General features: G+C 42.4%; 1 protein-coding gene across 1 annotated transcript in view; it reads left to right on the forward strand.

Moving 5' to 3' along the window:
* Positions 1 to 19691, forward strand: part of TMTC1 (transmembrane O-mannosyltransferase targeting cadherins 1) — a 314438-nt gene that overhangs the window by 160945 nt on the left and 133802 nt on the right. The window contains exon 8 of the mRNA XM_075551917.1: positions 1491 to 1680. Coding sequence (XP_075408032.1) covers positions 1491 to 1680 — 190 coding nt within the window. The remainder of the gene's footprint in view (positions 1 to 1490; positions 1681 to 19691) is intronic.

Here is a 19691-nt window from a genome sequence, read left to right on the forward strand (position 1 = left end):
TGGGGCTTGAAAGTCAGAGATTGAATGAACCCCCTCCTTGATCCTTGCCCTGAATTGTGGTGGTGACTTTCCACTGCCAACTTGATAAAGGGGGAACGAGTGGGGGGTTGGGAGAATCAGGTGGGAAGATCCCAGAAGGGTGGTGGACGCCAGTAGCTACCCACCGTGAGGAATTCAAGGCGAACAGAAGGAAGGCGCCTTAGAAATGATCTGACCCTCTCTCTCTGGCAATTCAAGAATCTGACACAAGGGAATGAATTTACCATTACATTCGATACTCATGGTGCTCATCTTATTCTACCTGTTTATTCAATATATTCTAATTTCATTATTAGATTGTATATTCCTTAAGGGCAAGGAATTTAATCCTACTTTTCTGCTTAATACCAATCAGAACCTAGAAAGCTGCCTATAGTTGCTTAATGAATTTATGTTGAGTGAATGGATTGAAGCAGATTCCATTTTCTCCCCTCCCCAAAGGGAAGGAAGTTATTTAGAATGCCACCCACCCCTCCTTTGCGTCTTATCCATAAAACCCACTGTGATTGAATGGATTCCAACTCGAGATACGGTTTCGGAGACTACCGGAGCCCACAGCTTCGTTTGTCCCCAGAGGAGTGACTTGTGGAGGTGCGCGCCAGCCTTAGAGTTAGCAGCTCAACACCTAGCCACGCCGCCGCCAGTGACACGCAGGAGACGGGACTGCGCTTCTTTTGGTTGTCGCCCTTCTTCTTGGACCCTTGGCCACACTTGTTAGCAAGGTCAGTCAGCAGTACTGGGCACCTCTTGGAGGATGCCCACTGTTGTTGAATCAATCCTGATCGTGACCTGACCGAACAAAGGAGACCTGCCCCATAGGGTTCCCAAGGTTGTACATCTTTATGGAAGCAGACTGCCAAATGCATCTTCCAGGGAGCAGCTAGTAGTTTCAAACCACCAACCTTTTGGTTAGCAAATGAGTTCTTGAACATGGTGCCAGCAGGGCTGTTTCTTGAAGGCCACCTCCTTCCATTTATGCCTAAAGATTTTGTTTCTCTTCAACAGACGTTCTGGTACTTTAAAATTAATATGAATGATTTGTTTGAAATGGTCACTAGAAGACACTTGAAGACAGGATTCTGGGTACTGTTAAAGAGGAAGGGTCAAAGATCAAGGATAGCAAACCCAATAGGGCAGGAATTCTGTCATTTGTTTTCATCAACTTTTTTCCTTCACAGCATTTTTTTCAGGTTGTAATATATTTGTATGGTCATTTAAAAATACATACCTTGGAGCCTTTGTCTCGTTTGTTCCCTATTGAATAACCAGCACTGAGCAGTGACTAGAACATATTACATATTTTTAAATGATAAATGTTTTCCATTTTACCTTATCTTCTCGTATAAGATAATATTGAGAATTAAAAATGTCATCGGGTAAACGCCTGTGACAGTATTGCAGAATGTCACGAATACTAAGTTGTGTTTCAGCAGTGCTTCTTTCCTTTGCAGATTCCTTACCTATTCCTACCTCTTGGCCTTCAACGTGTGGCTGCTGCTTGCACCCATCACTTTATGCTACGACTGGCAGGTTGGCAGTATTCCTCTGGTGGAGACCATCTGGGACATTCGGAACTTAGCCACCATCCTGCTGGCACTTGTGATGGCCTTATTAACTGCACACTGCTTAACAGCTTTCAAGGTAATTCTCTCAAAATCCAAAATGAGTCCTTATTTGGGAGGAAATGTTCTCATACGCAGTGCGCTGTCTTCCCCACAGCTGTCTGGGTCTGAATTGAGTTTACTCTCTCTGGATCTAGAAACCTCTGTGCCCATAGACCTCCTTTCTCTGGCAGATAGGATGTAATTTAAAGATCTAAGCATGATTAACGGACCATGGCATCTTTAATCATATCATTTCTCTGACTATTTCTACTGATTTATGGAAATTAGAGCTGAAGATTAATGTTTGCAAACCAGATATTTTTTCCCTGTTGTGGTTGGCTAGTCTTTGAGCTAATTTGCTTGAAGTTATGAAATAATAAAATTAAATCATGAAAAATTATATATGCATAGTAAGTACTTAAGCTATGGTTAGAACTTCTAGTAATGACTGTCTGAAGTTGGATAATTTTTCTTTTTTAAAAATGGTATGAAACGGACCCACTAAATACAACCATTTAAAAAATTCTCAAAGGCAATAAGAACCTGAGGAGCTTTTACTCCTGGTATAAGATGGTTCTTACCTGGGGTGTTCCCGTGCCACCAACTCTGATAACGCATTCAGCGTCACTGGATAGCAGCTTCGGTTTAGGAGACTAGTAGAGTAGCTAGATATTTAAGGGGAAGGTTTTTTTATACTCTTTATGTGTTCATCACTGACTGTTAAACAAGGTGTGCACTTGGAGCTCCCAGGGAGCCCAATGAAAATTAAACACTTAGGGAGACTTACTTACCTATGTCAATAAGCCAACCCGAATATCTGCTGAGGCACCTAATTGTACCACAAAAAGTACATTACAAATGTTCTGAAACACTAAATGTGTTCCTCACCCCTTACTCACAGCAGAGACCGTGGGCTCGAGTTGTGTGTGAAATCTCTGTGTATATCTTTAGAGGGCTGTAAAACTGTGAAGGTACAGTGGAAAATCCCAAAGATTTTTTTTTAATTATAAAAGGACACTGAGCAGACATCACAGCACTATGCAAGAGAAACAGAGTTTGTCATTTGAGTAAAGGCAAGTTCATCATATAGTTAACTAAGAAATTTCTGAAGAACAAAATAGAATCCAAAGCCACGATAGCATTTCACTACATTGCTTGGTTTTTAACCAAAGATTGCTAGACATGTAGAGAAACAGGAATGCAGAACCCCAAATCAGCAAGGAAAGGTGTCATTGAGAAGGAAACAAATTGAGACCCAAGACATAGACCTCTACTTACTCGACTGAGTTGTAACCAAGTTAACAATGGAATTTGGTGCAAGAAAGATGGCCTTCAATAAACGATGCTGGGATAACTAAACGTCTCCAAGGAGCAAAGGATGAGCGCTATCCTGCTCTTACACTGTGCACAGAAGTTAATGGTGTGTGCAGCATAGACGTAAACAGAAAACGAAATAAACTATAATGTTTTAGGAGAAAACCTTTGTGATATTAGGCAATGCAAAGAGTTATGATACAGGGCGTGTACCATACAAACTATGAAAGACACGGGTGATAAATTGGATTCCATTTAAGTTGTTGCTCCTTGAGAGTTTCTGTTAAGGAAATGTAGATGTCAATCACAAATTGGTAGAAACATGTCTGCAAGACAAATATGGATAAAGATCTTGTATCTGGAATATTTAAAGCATTCTTAAAATTCAATAATAAGATAAGTCAGTGAAAAATGAAAGAGTTTAGAAGATATTTAACAAAGAAGACATACTGAGGTTAACAAACATGCAGAGACAGTATTATTAGACATTTGGGAAATTCAAGTGAAAGCCATAATGAGATAGCACCCTACACCTGCTCTAGGAACTGTGATGAAAAAGTTTCACAATTATCATGTGTTGGATAGAATGTGGAATAACTGGAACACTCTCTCTCAGATGTTACCAGTGAGAATGAAAAATAGTTCCGCTGACCTGGAAAACGTTGGCAGTTTCTTAAAAAACTTTAACGTGTAATTGATCAATATTACACTACAGTATTTATCAGACAAATGAAAATATGTCCGCTCAAAGTTCTTGTACATAAATATTTATAGCAACTTTATCCATAATAACCAGAATATGGGAGCAACATGATGGTCTCAGGTTATAGATAGATAAACTTAATGTGACAAATTACTTAGAATATAAGGAGGAGAGCTACTGGTACTTGGCACAATAGAAGTGAATCTCAAATACATCATGTTAAGTGAAATTAACTGGACATATAAGAATTCATAGTGTATGATTCCATTTATACAACATTCTGGGAAAGTGGGGAATATAATGACCAAAGGTAAAAGGATCAGCCGTTGCCTGCATATGGTGTCGGGACCTGGCTGTGACGTAACTGACTGACATAAGCACGATTTTGAGGGGTTGGATGCAGTAAAATTTTTCTTGTGAAGTTTGTTCCTGAATTATATATATATTTACTATAATGTGCACTTAAAGTGAGTGAATTCAATTGTATAGAAACTATACCTCAATAAAGCTGGAAAGAAAAGTTGTTGTGAAGAGCCTTTGAGTGGGTTCTGACTCAGTGACCCTGTGTGATAGAATAATACATTCGCTACATTGTCCTACCTCGTCCTCACAACTGTTGTTGTACTTGAACCCAGTGTAGAAGCAATCCATCTCACCAAGAGTCTTCCTCTTTTCCCCCTGACTCTCTATTTACTCCCACACTTCCATTGGTGGTTTTGAACTGCTGATCATGGGGATTTCAGTCCAATGTGTAACCACTATGCCACCAGGGATCCTGTACCTGTATGTTTCCAGGGATTGGTCTATACTGATAACACCTCCAGTGTATGTGAGATGAAGTCTTGCCATCCTCCCATCTAAAGGGTTTCTGGTAGTAATTTCTCCAAGACATACTTGTTTATTCTTTTAGCAGTCTTTTCAAAAGATAAAGAGAATTATCAATAGTCTTGGTCAACATCACAATTCAAATGCATCGATTCATCGTCATCCTTCCTTAGTCACTGTTCAGTTTTCACATAGAAATGAGTTGACTGAAAATGCCCTGGCCTGGGTCAGGTCCCCTGAGTCCTCAAAGTGATTCCTTGTTTTCTACCACTTTAAAGAGGTCTCCCACAGCTGATTTGCTGGGTGTATTTTCATTTGAATTCCACACTGCTGCCTCCAAGTGCATTCATTGTGGATCCAAGTAGGCTGACTTCCTTGACAGCTTTAATCTGCTGTCTGTGGATAGTGTCTCTTGGTCCAGTCGTGAGGGTTTCTGTTTTCTTTTTTTTTTAAAACATTTTATTAGGGGCTCATACAACTCTTATCACAATCCATACGTATACATACATCAATTGTATAAAGCCCCAATCATTCTCAAAGCATTTGCTCTCCACTTAAGCCCTTTGCATCAGGTCCTGTTTTTTTTCCCTCCCTCCCCGCTCCCCCCTCCCTCATGTGCCCTTGGTAATTTATACATTGTTATTTTGTCATATCTTGCCCTATCCGGAGTCTCCCCCCCCCCCTTCTCTGCTGTCCCTCTCCCAGGGAGGAGGTCACATGTGGATCCTTGTGATCAGTTCCCCCTTTCCAACCCACTCACCCTCCACTCTCCCAGCATCGCCCCTCACACCCCTGGTCCTGAAGGTATCATCCACCCTGGATTCCCTGTGCCTCCAGCCCCCATATGTACCAGTGTACAGCCTCTGCCCGATCCAACCCTCTGTTTTCTTTTATTGAGTTGTAATCCAGGCTGAGCATTGTAGTCTGAAGACCAGTTACTCGGGGGTGCCTTCTGCTATTTGAAATACTAGTGGCGTCACAGCAACTTGCAAGCCACCACAGTATAATACACTGACAGGTGAGTGGGAGGAGAAAAATTAATGCTGAGATTAATGGCAGGCTGGAAGGTAAAATTAAAATTTCAATACAAAGCACATTATGTGTTCCCGAATATTTGGTGTGTTTTTTTTAGGTAAGAATTAAAATTCCTTATCTTAAAGTAATCCTATTAATAGTATTTCTGTAAATCAGTTTTATAAAGCAAGGATGTTATGAATAACCATCCTCGAGAAACTCTAACATGCCAATTAGTTATAAATAGGCTTGAGCTCAGAGTCTACCTTCTCACTGAGGTGTATCCCGATAACCCTTCTTGGGATGTCTCTTTACCCGAGCCCCAGTTCCCTTTCACTCGCTTATTTTTCTTTATCTTACCAGTTTCTAAAACCCCATATCAGTTCATTCTTTAATTTAGTGTTGGTTTCACCCAATTAAAATGTAAGAGTCACACGAAGCACGTTTGTGTGTTTTGTTTTGTTTACTGCTGTAACTCAAATACCAAGAGCTTGATAGTTGGTACATTTGAGTATTATTTACATTAATGAAATGAAAAGAAGTTCATTATTCTGTCTATTGATTTTGGCATGCAGTGTTTGTAAAGTTAACTAGATGTAACCTATAAAATTCCATATTCAGTAGCAGCATGAATTGTCTGGGGATGAATATGAATCCATTTTATTAACATCTGGACTTGGATTATAGCTTGGCACATCAACTGTATTATAATTAATCTACAGGAACAATGTAGTGTAATGTAATGGTGCACTGGATTGGTGTGTCATTAAATGTTTTTCTTGATTCCTTCCCAAATAATTAAGGAGAGGGGGTGAGTCCCCACAGGCTGTCACTTCAGTTGGATATGTTAATCATGCACCTTCCTGAGGGCAGTAGACCTCAGACAGGCAAGCTTCATCCCTCCCCAGAGCATCTTGGATAACATGATGAATGAAGGGAAACTTCTTCCAAGGAATTTGTTTTTTTAATCTCTTTAATGGATCATGAAAAAAGCTAGCAAAGCCTTCCAGCTGTGGTGGTAAGAAGAGTGAGTCCTTCACTGGTGGTTTTCATTTTGAAAATTCTTTGCAAACTTTAAACTTAAATCCTCTTGCAACTCTTAAGGGCTGCTTGTGCGCCACATTTTCATCTTTCCAAAATCAGAGATAACCACTGGGCTTCTGGCTCCTTGTAAAATTGTTTGGGGGCCAGGCCTCCCTCTTTTCTCGAGGTGTATTCCCCTGGAAGCAGTGAAAATCGAGCCAATCCTCCTGTTAGATCTCAGAGTATTGATGACTGATTGTTTGCGCACGTGCTAAGATTAGCTAGGCGGCCCTAGCGATACAATGGTTAGGCATGCGCTTGCTAGCTGAAAGGTTGGCAGTTTGTGCTCACCCAGCGGCAATTTGCTCTCAGAAGGACTGCAATTTAGAAAATCCTATGGGGCAATTCTGCTGCGCTGTCTCATTGGGTCACTAGGAATGGAATCAACTCCTTAGCACCTAATGACAACAATAGGATTGGTTACTATGGATCTAACTTAAGAGCTTTGTCTCCGGAATGAAACAATAGGAATAAACATTTATGAAAGTACAGGTCTTGCTTATAGGCATACTTCTGTGCTAAAGAAGAAGAATTGTTGAGATGCCTATTGTGTTAGGCTGGGTAGACTAGAGAAACAAATTCATAAAAACACATATGTATAAGAAAGAGTTTTTTATACAAGAGGAATTGAACATTGAGAAAGAATCCCAACGCAGTGCAGTCCAAGTCCATAAGTCCGATGCTAGCCCATATGTCCGATACCAAACTATAAAGTCCTCTTCAGACCCACGAAACACATTCAATGATGCCGAATGCAGGACACTCACAGGCCAGTGGGTAGAAAGTCTTTGGATCCAGTGGCGTTGTAAGCATCTCAGTGCTGGCAGGGGTCTCAACATGGCTTCTCCGGCTTCAGAGGTCTGGATGCATCAGGGTAGGTCCATGTGGCTTCTCCAGCTCAGGGCACTAGCATTGTCCCATGTGTCTTGTCATCTGCAATGTCTCCCAGGGAGTGGCAGAGAGAGAGAAGTGTCTCCCACCTCCAAGGACGTCATTGACTATGACCTGATTGATGGGCTAGATTCCACTCCTACACACTTAATCCTTAAATGGACAATTATATAACTACCACATGTATAATAAAATAATGTAAGCAAAATCACATGTCTGTTTCCAAATGAGATGTATTCTGTGTCAGTACGTGTTGGGCTGAAATGGTTTTATATTCCCTGGAAGTCTCTGGGTGATAAACACTCAACCACTAGCTGAGAGGTTGGTTGTAAACCTGTGTTAGGCTGGGATCTCTAGAGAAGCAAAACCAGTGATGCTTGCCTGTGTATATGGGTAAGTCTGCCCGGTTCAAGTCTGTGGGTCAACTGGCAGTTGAAGGCTTCTTCTGGCTCATAACTACGGAGGCTGATGAACCGGAAGCAGGAAGACAGGAGGAAGAGCACAAGGATGGTAGATTAAGTGCTGAATGAATCCACAGTCAGAATTCACTGATGGTTCTTGGGATTGGCAGGCCAACCAACCAGTAGGAGGTCAGTGAACCAGATGCAGGATCCGGATCCAGCAGCCGAAGTGAGCTAGCTTCCTTCCATACCGGATCAAATCCATACTAAGAGTAGGCCACCGCCCTCAACTGTATCCAGGCAGGGACCCCTTTAGGGAGGTGGTACTGTCTCCTATTGTTCACACAACTGCTTGACTGCTTCACAGAAGGCCCCATCACAGAGTTGACCACACAGTATGTTAGATCATAGCGTGGGAGAATCCTGGCCCAGCCAAGTAGACATAAAATCTAACTATTACAAGATTCATCCAAAAGTGCTGGGGGGCCGGGGGGAGGGAGGATAGACTGGTTATCTACTTCTGAAAGGGCCAAGCCTTGAAAACACTACTCCGATACATAGGGTTGCTGTGAGTGAAAATTATCAGTGGAAGCTAACAACAACAACAACAAAAACAACAAGAACCACTGCCTCCTGCCTTGGAGTCGATTCTGACTCAGAGAGTCCCTGTGAGACAGTAGTAGTGCACCATAGAGTGTCCAAGGCTGTAATCTTTCTGGAAGCAGACTAGTTCAACTTCCTCTGGTGGATTTGAATTGCCCACCTTGTGGGTGACAGCCACTGTGCCACTAGGGCTGTCTAAAACAACAGCTATATCCTGAACATTTTGAGGTGGAACAGTAAATTAACAAGGAATATATATATATATCATGCATACACATTAATTTTAGAGTATCATGGAAATATTCCCTTTATTTTCATCTTTGGTGAATTCTCAATCATATAGAATCCTCCTTGGCTGCTACACAGGATAGAACTTGGTTTTGATAGCCTTACTGGTTTTTCCTTCTTCATTTTCTTCCTATTGATTGAGGACTTGCCAGTTGCTGGGATGAGAGCAGTGAACTCTAGGAAAGCTTTGCTTGCCTGCGTCTTACATGGTCGAGGCTGGCCTGGCAGCTAAGATGGCATTTGAGCAGGCAACTCAGAAACTAGTTGTTTAACTTCTGACAAATCTTTCCCAGACTGAGGGGAAAACCTGAGATCTAGACTCATATGCTTTCCTCTCTCTAGAAATATTTGCAGGGTGACGTTTTAGAAATCGCTTCAAGGGTGTGTTATTTTCATGGAATAAGAAATTTAAAACCATGTGAGGTAGTTTATTTTTTGTCACAGAAGATTGCTATTGACAACTTTGGAAATGCAAATGAACAATTTGTCTTTTTCTGTACTGAATCTCCATCTTCACCTACTCATACCCTTTAATCACTAGGACAGAGTTTGCATTTTTATTACATCATATGCGTAGGAAGCAATTTAGAAATTCATTATTGGATTGAATTGTTTTTAACCATAAAGTTTCAATTGAGCTCTACACCCTCACCCTTTGTGATTTGGATAATTATTGTTGGAATGTATATACGGCAGAGATAAAGGGTATTTAAGACCATGTAGGCCTAACGCTGATTATTCTGTTCTCTCCTATGAAGAGTGGGTGTGTTTTCCTCAGGAGGACCATAGGCAGTGAAGGCACTCAGGATTTTCTTTATGACTCGTACAAAGTTTATATCAGACTTGGCTGTTGACTTGCAATAAATAGTGACATGAATCAGGAAAAGTCGCCAACCTAATTTGGACTGTTTAGGGGAGTTAATGCCATTGATTCTGTTCTTTATCGTGCTCATTGCTCATGTCCTCTGAGGTGGCTTCCCTTTCATTACAGAGAAAATGCCACTAAATTGTATCTGAGAGTAACTTATCTGGATTGGTTATTTATTATATAAATTGGTTAAGTAAATATAGGGTGTCTTGGAATTATAAAATAATTTCAGTCTTTCCATAATCTTGTTTTATACTTGCAAATCAAAAACCCCTGGGGAAAGGAAGAGGGTTTAGTGACAAACAGATACTTCTTACTAATGGTCTCAAGAATGAGCTCTCTTCTGAGGATGGATGTGAAGCTGTAGAGGCCCTTCTTGGCTTTGAGGAATTAGTCACTGTAGTTCTAGGAGTAACATTTTTTGTTTTAATCTGTGTGTTCCTCACATTATAACCTATTTAAATAAGGTCAAAGCTACAGATGAGAACATGGGGAAAAGGCCACATTCTCAGGTGTTCACTGGAGTAAATTTGCAGCTTGACAATTGGCATCAACTGTGAGTCGAAAGAACAGTGGGGGTTAGGGTGGAACTGAGGCGCCTCCTCACTTAGGGAGATGGTTGTGCTCCTCTCAAGAATCTCCTCATGTGCTTGTCCTCAGGCTTGCTTTCGGTGCACATTCATATTCATTCATAGCATGTCCCTTGCCAAAAGATTAGACATGCTATCTGACAAATTGTTGGAATAAGATCTTTCTTTAATTAAAACCTTCACATATATCAACAAGAATTTAAGGTTAGGATGAGGGCCACTATTGGAAAGGGATAATTGGCTTATTGACATCTTTACCTTATTCCAGCAAGGAGTGATAATATTTTATGGAAATGAATGTGATTCAGTAGGACAGATAAGGCATTATGGAATTCTCATGTAAAGGAATGGATAGTAAATATTTGGTCCTTTGTTGACTACATGTTTCCTGCCATAAGTTTTCAGTGTTGCCCTTTAGCATGAGTTTGCCAGAATGCTCCTGAGAAGTGAGGATGGCAAGACTTAGTTTCACATATGTGGACATGTTATCAGGAAAGATCACTGCCCAGAAGAGGGCATCTTGCTTGATAAAGAAGTCAGTGAAAAAGAGGAAGACCCTTGACAAGATGAATTAACCCAATGGCTGCAAGGTGGGGTCCAGACACAACAATTGCAAGGACGGCCAGGACTGAGCAGAGTCGCAGTCTTTCTGTTGCTGCACGGGACCACTGTGAGTTGTAACTGATTCTGTGGCGCCTAGCAGTAGCAACAGCAACCTGATTCCAGAGATAGGTCATTGAATCTACATAGACCAACATAGTTGAACAAATAGCCTCAAACTTTAGGGAAGTATTTTGCACTTATCCACTGACATGGAGTCAATTCTGACATGTATTTAGCTCCGACAAATGATGAGCAGGTTACAGTATGACCGTGGCACATCTCACTATGAAATACATCTCTTAAATTCCACGATGAGCCTTCCGACAAACTTATGGCCTAGGCATCATGGTTTAATATAAGAAAGGGTAAAATGAAGGACTTACTTCGGCCTCCAATTGGTTGGACTACCAGGCTTAAAAACGAAATCCATTGATCACTTTTTTTGATTCCTTTACTTTCAAGACAGTCCTGTGCACTGGTTCTTAAAATTCATCCCACCTCAGATGATAGAGGGTCATGCTTAATCCTTGATCTGAGGGCTCATGGTGGTGCTATGCATTCTGCAAGTGTCAGCAGTACAGGGTAGGAATGAAATCCGTTCCAGTATCTTTAAGAACTTAAATCATAGAGGTGCGCAGGAAGCCTTTTCAGAGCGTTAAAGGCTGCACGTGCAGCTCGAGAAGGTGACTGTGATGAAGAATTTGTCGCCAGTCAGGGTTGGGTCTGTCATTTTCAAAGTGAGGGCAAACTTACATAACATTAAAGGACACGTAGGAGTTTTCTATAAGTCAGATGATCATAACAGGGAATTGCTTTTAGCTTTACTCAAATTTAACAAAATGACAGAATCATAAAATGTTTCAGTTAATAAAATATAAATTTATTAAAGAGAAAGAACATAGTAACACATATTAGATGAATATATTGTATTACCCATGTATAAATTGAGTTTTCCAGCACATTTTTAATGCAGTTTTTGTGGTAAAATTAGGTGCCTCTGCTGATATTCGGATCGGCTTATACTTCAGTATATACGGTGTTATAAAATGAATACTGGGATTATCTCCAGTCTTAGGCTGGGTCTTCTAGAGAAGCAAGAAAAGCAAGCGAAGCTTATAGATGCATACATCAAACGAGATTATATCTAGAAAATGGCTCACCTAATTGTAACTGCAGAAGTCAATGAACTCACCAGCTGGTGACTGCAGAGGCAAAGGAGCGCAAGGTCAGCAGGTCAGGGTTGTGGCTGCAGGGGTTCCAATGACAGGTTTCTGATGACTCCTAGGATTGGCAGGCCTGGCCTGATGCAGGATCCCCACCTAGCAAGAAGCGCACACACTTTTGCACCTTGGAAGCAGGCCAGGCCCCCCTCCCCCCAGGAAACTTCCTTTCTATTGAATGCATCTGGACTGTGAACTGAGTAAGAATATTGACTCTCATCCCGCTCTTCTTTACAACTGATTGGCTGGTTGTGGCAGGTCCCATTTGGGAGGTGATTTGTGTCAAATCACATAACAGGGAAATGACTAGATCCTGACTGTCGAACCACTGAGAATCCTGGCCCAGCCAAGCTGTCACAAAACCTAATTATCACAGCCCTAAATCTCCACGCTATAAATTTATTACAGGTCTCTGCAAGCATCTGGAGTGGAGTGGAAATAGGGAAGATATAAGGGAGAAATCATTTTTCTTCCTGTTGTTCATAAAACATCTTACTGCTGTTTCTAGGTCGCTCCCTTCCTGTCCATGATGGGGACACTAGAAATGTAGCATTTCATGTGACAGGCGTCTGCTCTTCAACAAAGTTTCCCGGGCATTTCTTTTTGGTTCTATTAATATGTCACCTGTGAAGTTAGTCTTCGTATGTTGGATCTGAACCTCATGCAAGCCCTTTTTCCTACGAGTATGGATAATCTCCAATTCCACTGTACCTGGAATGCTCTGCTGGTCTTTTGATCTCAACCTGGCAGGAATTTTCTACATCATTAAATTGTTTTATTCTTTGCCTTCATAGGGCAATTGCATTTTCTCAAGACAAGCTATTTCATAAGAAAACTGCGTACCAGCCCCTCTGATGTTTCGAACTCAGTTGGAAGACTCAATGTATTTATTAATGGAAGAATTAGTTAATTGTGTTATGGGAGAAGAGTTTTTAGGAATTGTCCACGGCTTCACTTCCCCTTTTTAATTTCTATGAATTATGATCTGCAGCAAAATGTAATGGTTGATTATATATATAATGTATTCATATATAAATATGCAACTTGTTACCACTTAGCTTTGTGGACCTTCTGATTTTTTAAACTTCTTAAAAAGGTCAAGAGACTTTCCTTTTTTAACTCCATTCTGCTCTTCCGGTTTCCATTCAGAACACAGCATTTCTATTTCAAACAACATCCTTTTCTATTTGTTCTGAGAAAATCAGGAGATGTGTAACCAGGACTCCCAGAAATAAAAGCCAGGGAAAGAAATCCTTCTAAACTAAGTTTGTTGAAAAGACCCAGATCCCGTTCCTTAGCTGTGGGACACGGATGGCACATTTACTTCTGTGCTGCTCTTGTGCCTGGGAATGCGTGTCCCACTTATAGACAGCATGTGTCGGCGTCTGGCAGGGCCATGTATAATTGTTCACAACAGGAGAAATGTGAAGCGTTTATGTCAATGACTGAGCTTGTTTCGAGGGTACTAAGTGAGGGCTGGGTAAGCCTTTCCAACTTTTGTACAGTGAGGTCAGCCAGAAGGGTGCGGCACATTTTCCTGCATGTCATATGAAAGTGTGGGCTTGGACATCATGTAATTTTTAGGTGGTAAACTTATTTATAGATCAAATGCACATCTCTACACCTACCACACATGCCTTCCCAGTTTGTATGCCAGCTGCTTCCTTCCCCTATGAGATATTTTTGTAAGCGCTGAGGCGGATGAGACCAGTTTCCCCTCCACTCATTCTCCTCAGGCTGCCTACTGGGGGCAAGAAAGCCAAAGGCTAGGAAGACCCTCCCTCCTTCCTTGTGAAAAGCAAATCAGAAGTCAGCGTGGTGCCAAGTGAGCCATGACTGATGTGTGGAAAGCCTTTACCTGTTGGCATCTCGAAGGCAACGTAGCAACTGCAGCACTTTAAGGAGACCCAAGCAACAGTGAGGTGCAGCCACTGCAGGATGCCAGTTTGCCTTAACCCATGTTCCCAAAGTCCCATACACTAAAATAAACTGACGGAGAAAAAGGATTTCTCCCATGTCTCTTCCACCTATCTTTCCTCCAGCCCAGAGGCACATATGGCTCCCACATAATATTATTTATCAAAATCCCGCATGTCTAACAAGATTGTAATATGATTCACTTATTCAGCATGCACTCCAAACTGAAAAAACAACTTGTAACTAAATCTAAGGAACATAATTCAGTCATGAAAGAGTTATTGTAATTGGGAAATACAAAGGAGATTGGAGTGTGTGGTAGTTACACACTCTGGTGTCAATTTGGGACTTGAGAGGATTAGAGTGAAGGGTGGAGTCTAATCTGTCAATCAGGTCATAGCCAGTGAGGCCTTTGTGTGGACATGGCCTTTTCCTGAGAATTCTGGGAACTTGGGGATTTCATCCTTGGAAGAAGAAGACACACTTCCCGCTCTACTCACTTCCTGGGAGACATTGCAGCTGACAAGACACATGGAACTACACTAGTGCCTTGCGCTGGAGAAGCCACATGGACCTACCCTGATGCAAGCAGACCTCTGAAGCCAGAGAAGCCATGTAGAGACCCTTGCCAGTGCTGAGCTGCTTACAACGCCACTGGACCAAAGGACTTTCTACCCACTAACTTGTGATCGTCCTGCATTCGACGTCCTTGCATGTGTTTTGTGAGTCTGGACGCTGTCTGTCGATCATTGTAACTATCAGAAAAATATACAAAAGTACATTATACACACGCATATATAGGAATTTATTCCATTATTTACTTCAGCAAAATTATGATCTCATGGCAAATTTTTAAAAACATTTCCACCTTCACCATTTTACCCCTATCAATCTATATGCTGCAGAATTAGCAGCAGCCTGGCACATTCACAAAGGTTCCGACGTATGCAATTGGATATTGGCATTTGATCCCATGTCCTCTGCTGAATTAGACCCTGCTCGGCAAACCTGTGGGCTAAGCTGCCAGCCTCCCCTGACGACGCTGGTTTTCACGGGACAGAGTGCATTCTGCGGGGAATTCCAGCCCCACCGGAAAGGCACTGGATTTCCTCACGCATGATGTTTAACTGTTTCAAGTGTCTGAGTGGACGATTTACAACTGGGTGGCGACCCCCTCCTGACAGTCCCAGGCCCATATCTCGGCCAAACGTCGTCTGGGGGGTGTTGGTTTTCAGAACATGACAAGAGAAGCATCATTTGGTATACGGGCAAGGGGATAGCGCTGACTTTCCATGATGGTCGACGCCATAGACTTAGGAGGAAATAGAGCTGAAATGCCAACGAACCGAAAAAGGATGGATTTGGCTTTTTTGCAAGAGGCCGTCTAGCTCCTTCGTGATCGTCTTCTCCCCTCCAGCTTGGGGAGCAGCTGGTTAGGGCTTGCCGCGCTGGATGAGTCGAGGGTACACATCTCCGAGGTGGCACCGATTCAGAATCCGAAGAATCAATAGCTCAAGCCATTCGTACTTACGTCCGTCCTACGTCCGTCCGTCCTGTGTACGGACACCTGCCGTACTTTGATCAGTGCACCAGTAGTGGGGGGCAGGGCCACTAGGATCTCCCAACTGTCCCGGATGTGCAGCCCACCCCCCCCCACCACCCCCCTGCCGTCTCGCCCACCTGAGGGCATCAGCGTGTCAACCGATTAGGGCAGGTTCACTGGAGGACGGTGTCTGTCCGTCTCTAGGGGCTTGGCCGGATTGTAACCTTGGTAATTGCGGGACACCATTGATAAAACTCATATCCTGGCGAAAGAGCCACATGGCAGCCGGAAACCGTATACTCTCGCTTGTCGTGCATTGTTTTCCAACATCGGGACTTTTTTCAAACGACGCGGGACATATTGTTAAAAACCGGGATGTCTGGTCACCTTAGTTGGGGGCTTTCTTCCCCAAATTCACAGGCAGTGCCGCCTTCCTGCTTGACGGCGAGCTCTTCCCACCACACGACGACCGACGACCGCATGGGAATAGTTCGCCCTCTTCAGGCTCGGGGGCTGGAAGCTCGGTGGCGGTCAGACACCGTGCTCGCCGCCGCCCGGGCGACTCCGGACTCCGTCCTCCGCGCCGCACCGCGTGCTCTCAGGTCCGGGATGGGCCCAGTGTCCTCCGCCCAGCAGGCCGGCGCCTCAGGGCCCGGGACCAGGTCTCCCCGCTGGTGCAGCTCGAAGAGCGCGGCACCCCTGCCACCCGCGTGGACACCTGCGGTCGCCCCTGTGGGAGAAGTGCTCGCGGAAGCACCGGGTGACCGGGCAGCTGCCTTCAGGATCCTGGACGTGCCCTCTCCTCGCAGCATCGCGGGCCTGTTCGGCTGGACGTGGACGTCCCCCTCATTGGTCAGGTGATCCGTCCCTCCCGCGGGACCCTAGGGCGACTCAGCTCCTGGCCCCCTGGAGCCTGCTGGCTCTTTGGGGTAAGGTCCAGCACTTGAGGCCACCCGCTGTCGCCCTGACACCGCTGTCCCAGCAGGATGCACTGGAGGAAGCCCGAGCCATCTCGCAGCACCTGGATCATCAAGTTCTTCCCCTGCCTCCGCAGCCTGCGGACCCAGCCACACACCTTGACTCTCCGGGCTCCTCTCCTCTGCATGCTTCTAGCGCGTCGATCTTGACACATTTTGCCTCTGGAAGACTCGGCTCATGCTTAATGGTGATCTTCCGTGCTTCTTCCAGGTTTTTCTCTAAAGGGCACTTTTTTAAAATTTAGAACTTTTGTTAATCAAGACTTATACAAAAAAAAAAAACCCACCTCTCAGGAGAATATCTTTAGAAACCATAAATCAAGAAACTCCCCCATTTTTATGAATATAATATGCCAATATAATGTTTGTAATTCATTACCCCCACCTCCCCCAAGGTACTTTCATAAACATTTTATGCTATTTTATAAAAAACATGTTGGTATTTAAAAGATCATGACATTCTCAGGAAAATAGCTATTTCCAAGAAACATACTTGTTATTTATATAAAACACTATAATAAATATACTTTATAACTTCATAGCAAATAGCCGTCAAACACTTGAAAAGTTATTCAGCATCATTTGCCACCAGACAGATAGATGTCAATGAAACCCACAATGATATACCACCATTTTACTTTCAAAGTATAGCTAAGATTAATAATTAAAAAAAAAACAGTTGGTGAGAATGTGGAGAAACGAGAATCCTTATCCATTGTTCTTGGGAATGAAAAATGGAATAGCCATTGTGGAAAGCAGCATGGGAATTTCTCAAATTAGAACCACCTATGACCCAGCAATTCTTGTCCAAGGCGTATACCCAAAAGACTTTAAAGGCATAGGCTCAAAAAAGACTCACACACTATTGGTTACTTGCCACATACATTCAGTTGAGTACTACTCAGGCAGTAGGAAATAGTTTTGTAGGAATAGTTTTGATATGTTCTACGGTATAGAAGAAACCTAGAGACATCATGCAGAGTTAAATAAGCCAATCGCAAAAGAATAAATAATGTATAATCTCACTTATAAGAGGAGGTGTCAAAACACTTATGAAAATATGGAATTAAAAGATAACGAAATTTTTCTGCAAACTTTTGAAGCTCTTTCATAAAAAGATAAGAATAAAAAATATAGAGAGATCAAATTTCATCAGTGGTTACCCACTAATTGGGAAAGAGGGGGATAAGGAGCCACATTACAGATAGTGTTCCATAATTAGTATATAAATCCTTACTCATCTTACTCATGAGCATAAACTTAACGTCCTCTACTGTGGCTCCTATTTAACCTGTGGCGTTGCTGTCTTCAATTTGAACCCATAGAGGTTTTCAAAGAGTATCATGCTCAAAGGCCTTTTTACTAGTTAAGCAAACTACTATCCAATTTCTAGGTGATGTTTTTGTTTAAGGTTTAAAAATTTTATTGAACTCAGTATATTCGCAGCAATTACAAAAAATAAATTTTGGGGGTGGGAATGTGAATAAAATCATGTCCTCTTTTGCTTAAAATATTCCACCGATTCCTTGTTTTTCTCAAGGGGGAAGCCAACATTTTTATAATAGCCTGAAAGGTCCTTCAAGGTCCTCAACCCATCTGTCATCTCATTATCTCGCTCGTTCTTTCCCGACCTCATTTCTTTCCACTGCAAACATCGCTCACTCAGTATTAGTCACACTGGCCTCTGTGCTGTCCCTGAGCCACGGCACAATAGTCTTTTCTTAAGGCCTTTCTTATTTCTTCTGCCTAGGACAGTGTTCCCCAAATTACTTTAACCCTTTCAAGTCTTTTCTTTATTGTCTCTTCCCCAAGAAGGTTTACCCAGAATATCTTCTTTCAAATTGCAGCCTGCAAACCAGATAGCCCTCACCGCATCCTATTGCCCTGGAGAAGCAAGATTTTTGTCCCCTTCTGTCTGGGTCTGCTGATCACCAATATATTCCAACGGCCTTAGAATGTTGTTGTTAGGTGTATAAATCCAACCAAACTCACTGCCATCAAGTCAGTTCTGACTTGTTGAGACTCTAGAGGATAGAATCAAACTGCCCATGTGGGTTTCCAATAACTTTAAATCTTTATGGGAGTAGAAAGCCTTATCTGTCTGCTGAGGAGTGGCTGGTGGGTTTGAACTGCTGACTTTGTAATTGGCAGCTTGACATGCAACTCACTGTGCCTCCTGGTTAGGCAGAATGTGCCTGAAAAGATGAGAACCCCTGGGCGTATCTGACAGTTATAGTCTTCAAGCCGTTGCCTATAGGTACAAGATTAGATGGAGGGACGATAGATTGTTTTTTAAGAGAATCATTCATATAGATGGGAAACTTTTCAAAAGTCCTTCAACCAGGTAAATGAATTGGAGGGAAATGTCCAATAGTAGCTTCAATCATCTCCCTGCTGCAGGCACTTTTCTGTGTCTTTTAAGCGGAGGCCAGGGTTCTGCAGCATATGACAAATCACATTACTGCATATATTTTTAATATAGTTGTGTGGTAGAAATGGAAAATCTTTAAAACTGAGAAAAACATATAGAGACAGGCAGAGGAATTTTTTTTGGGAGAAGATATATTGGGAGAGGGATAGTCTAATAGAAAAGCGTAAATGGAATATTAAGTATTTAATTTATCCAACATTAATTGACCCCTAACTAGTTGGTTGTGCAACATATGCCAGAAGCATAAGGATAGAGCAGGGCCTGAAAGTTAACTTTAGGAGCTTGGTTCTCATGCTTCCATTTTATCTGCTCCACTTTCAAGAGAATTATTCATCTGAACTCAGATATGATCTGAACCTATCTCTCACCCATGAAATCTTCCTGCCTTGCACTTATTTCCACTGTGCTGATGGATGACTTAATAAAGTTCTTTAAATGTATAGCGATTTTTTACACAGAACCTGGCAACCAACTAGTCTTCATCCCTACCCGGGACAGAACCGCAAAAAAACGTGTTTAAAATGTAGCATGAAGGAGAGAGCTGAGACACAGGGACATTTTTCTGGTTTGTCAGATGATTTGGCAGACAGGTTCCTTAAACTCAGAAGATAGACTCTTTTCTTTATAATGTCATTCTGATGACGGAGTGGGTTATACCACCTTTTCTCAAAATACGTTCCAGCATGCTGTGAAGACCATTTAGGAAAGGTACTCTAAGTCAAGATGATGTTGCTAAATTCATTCATAAACACCTGACTTTAAAAATCATTTCTTTAT

This window comes from Tenrec ecaudatus, chromosome 6 (genome assembly GCF_050624435.1).
Source record: "Tenrec ecaudatus isolate mTenEca1 chromosome 6, mTenEca1.hap1, whole genome shotgun sequence".
Lineage (NCBI taxonomy): Eukaryota > Metazoa > Chordata > Mammalia > Afrosoricida > Tenrecidae > Tenrec > Tenrec ecaudatus.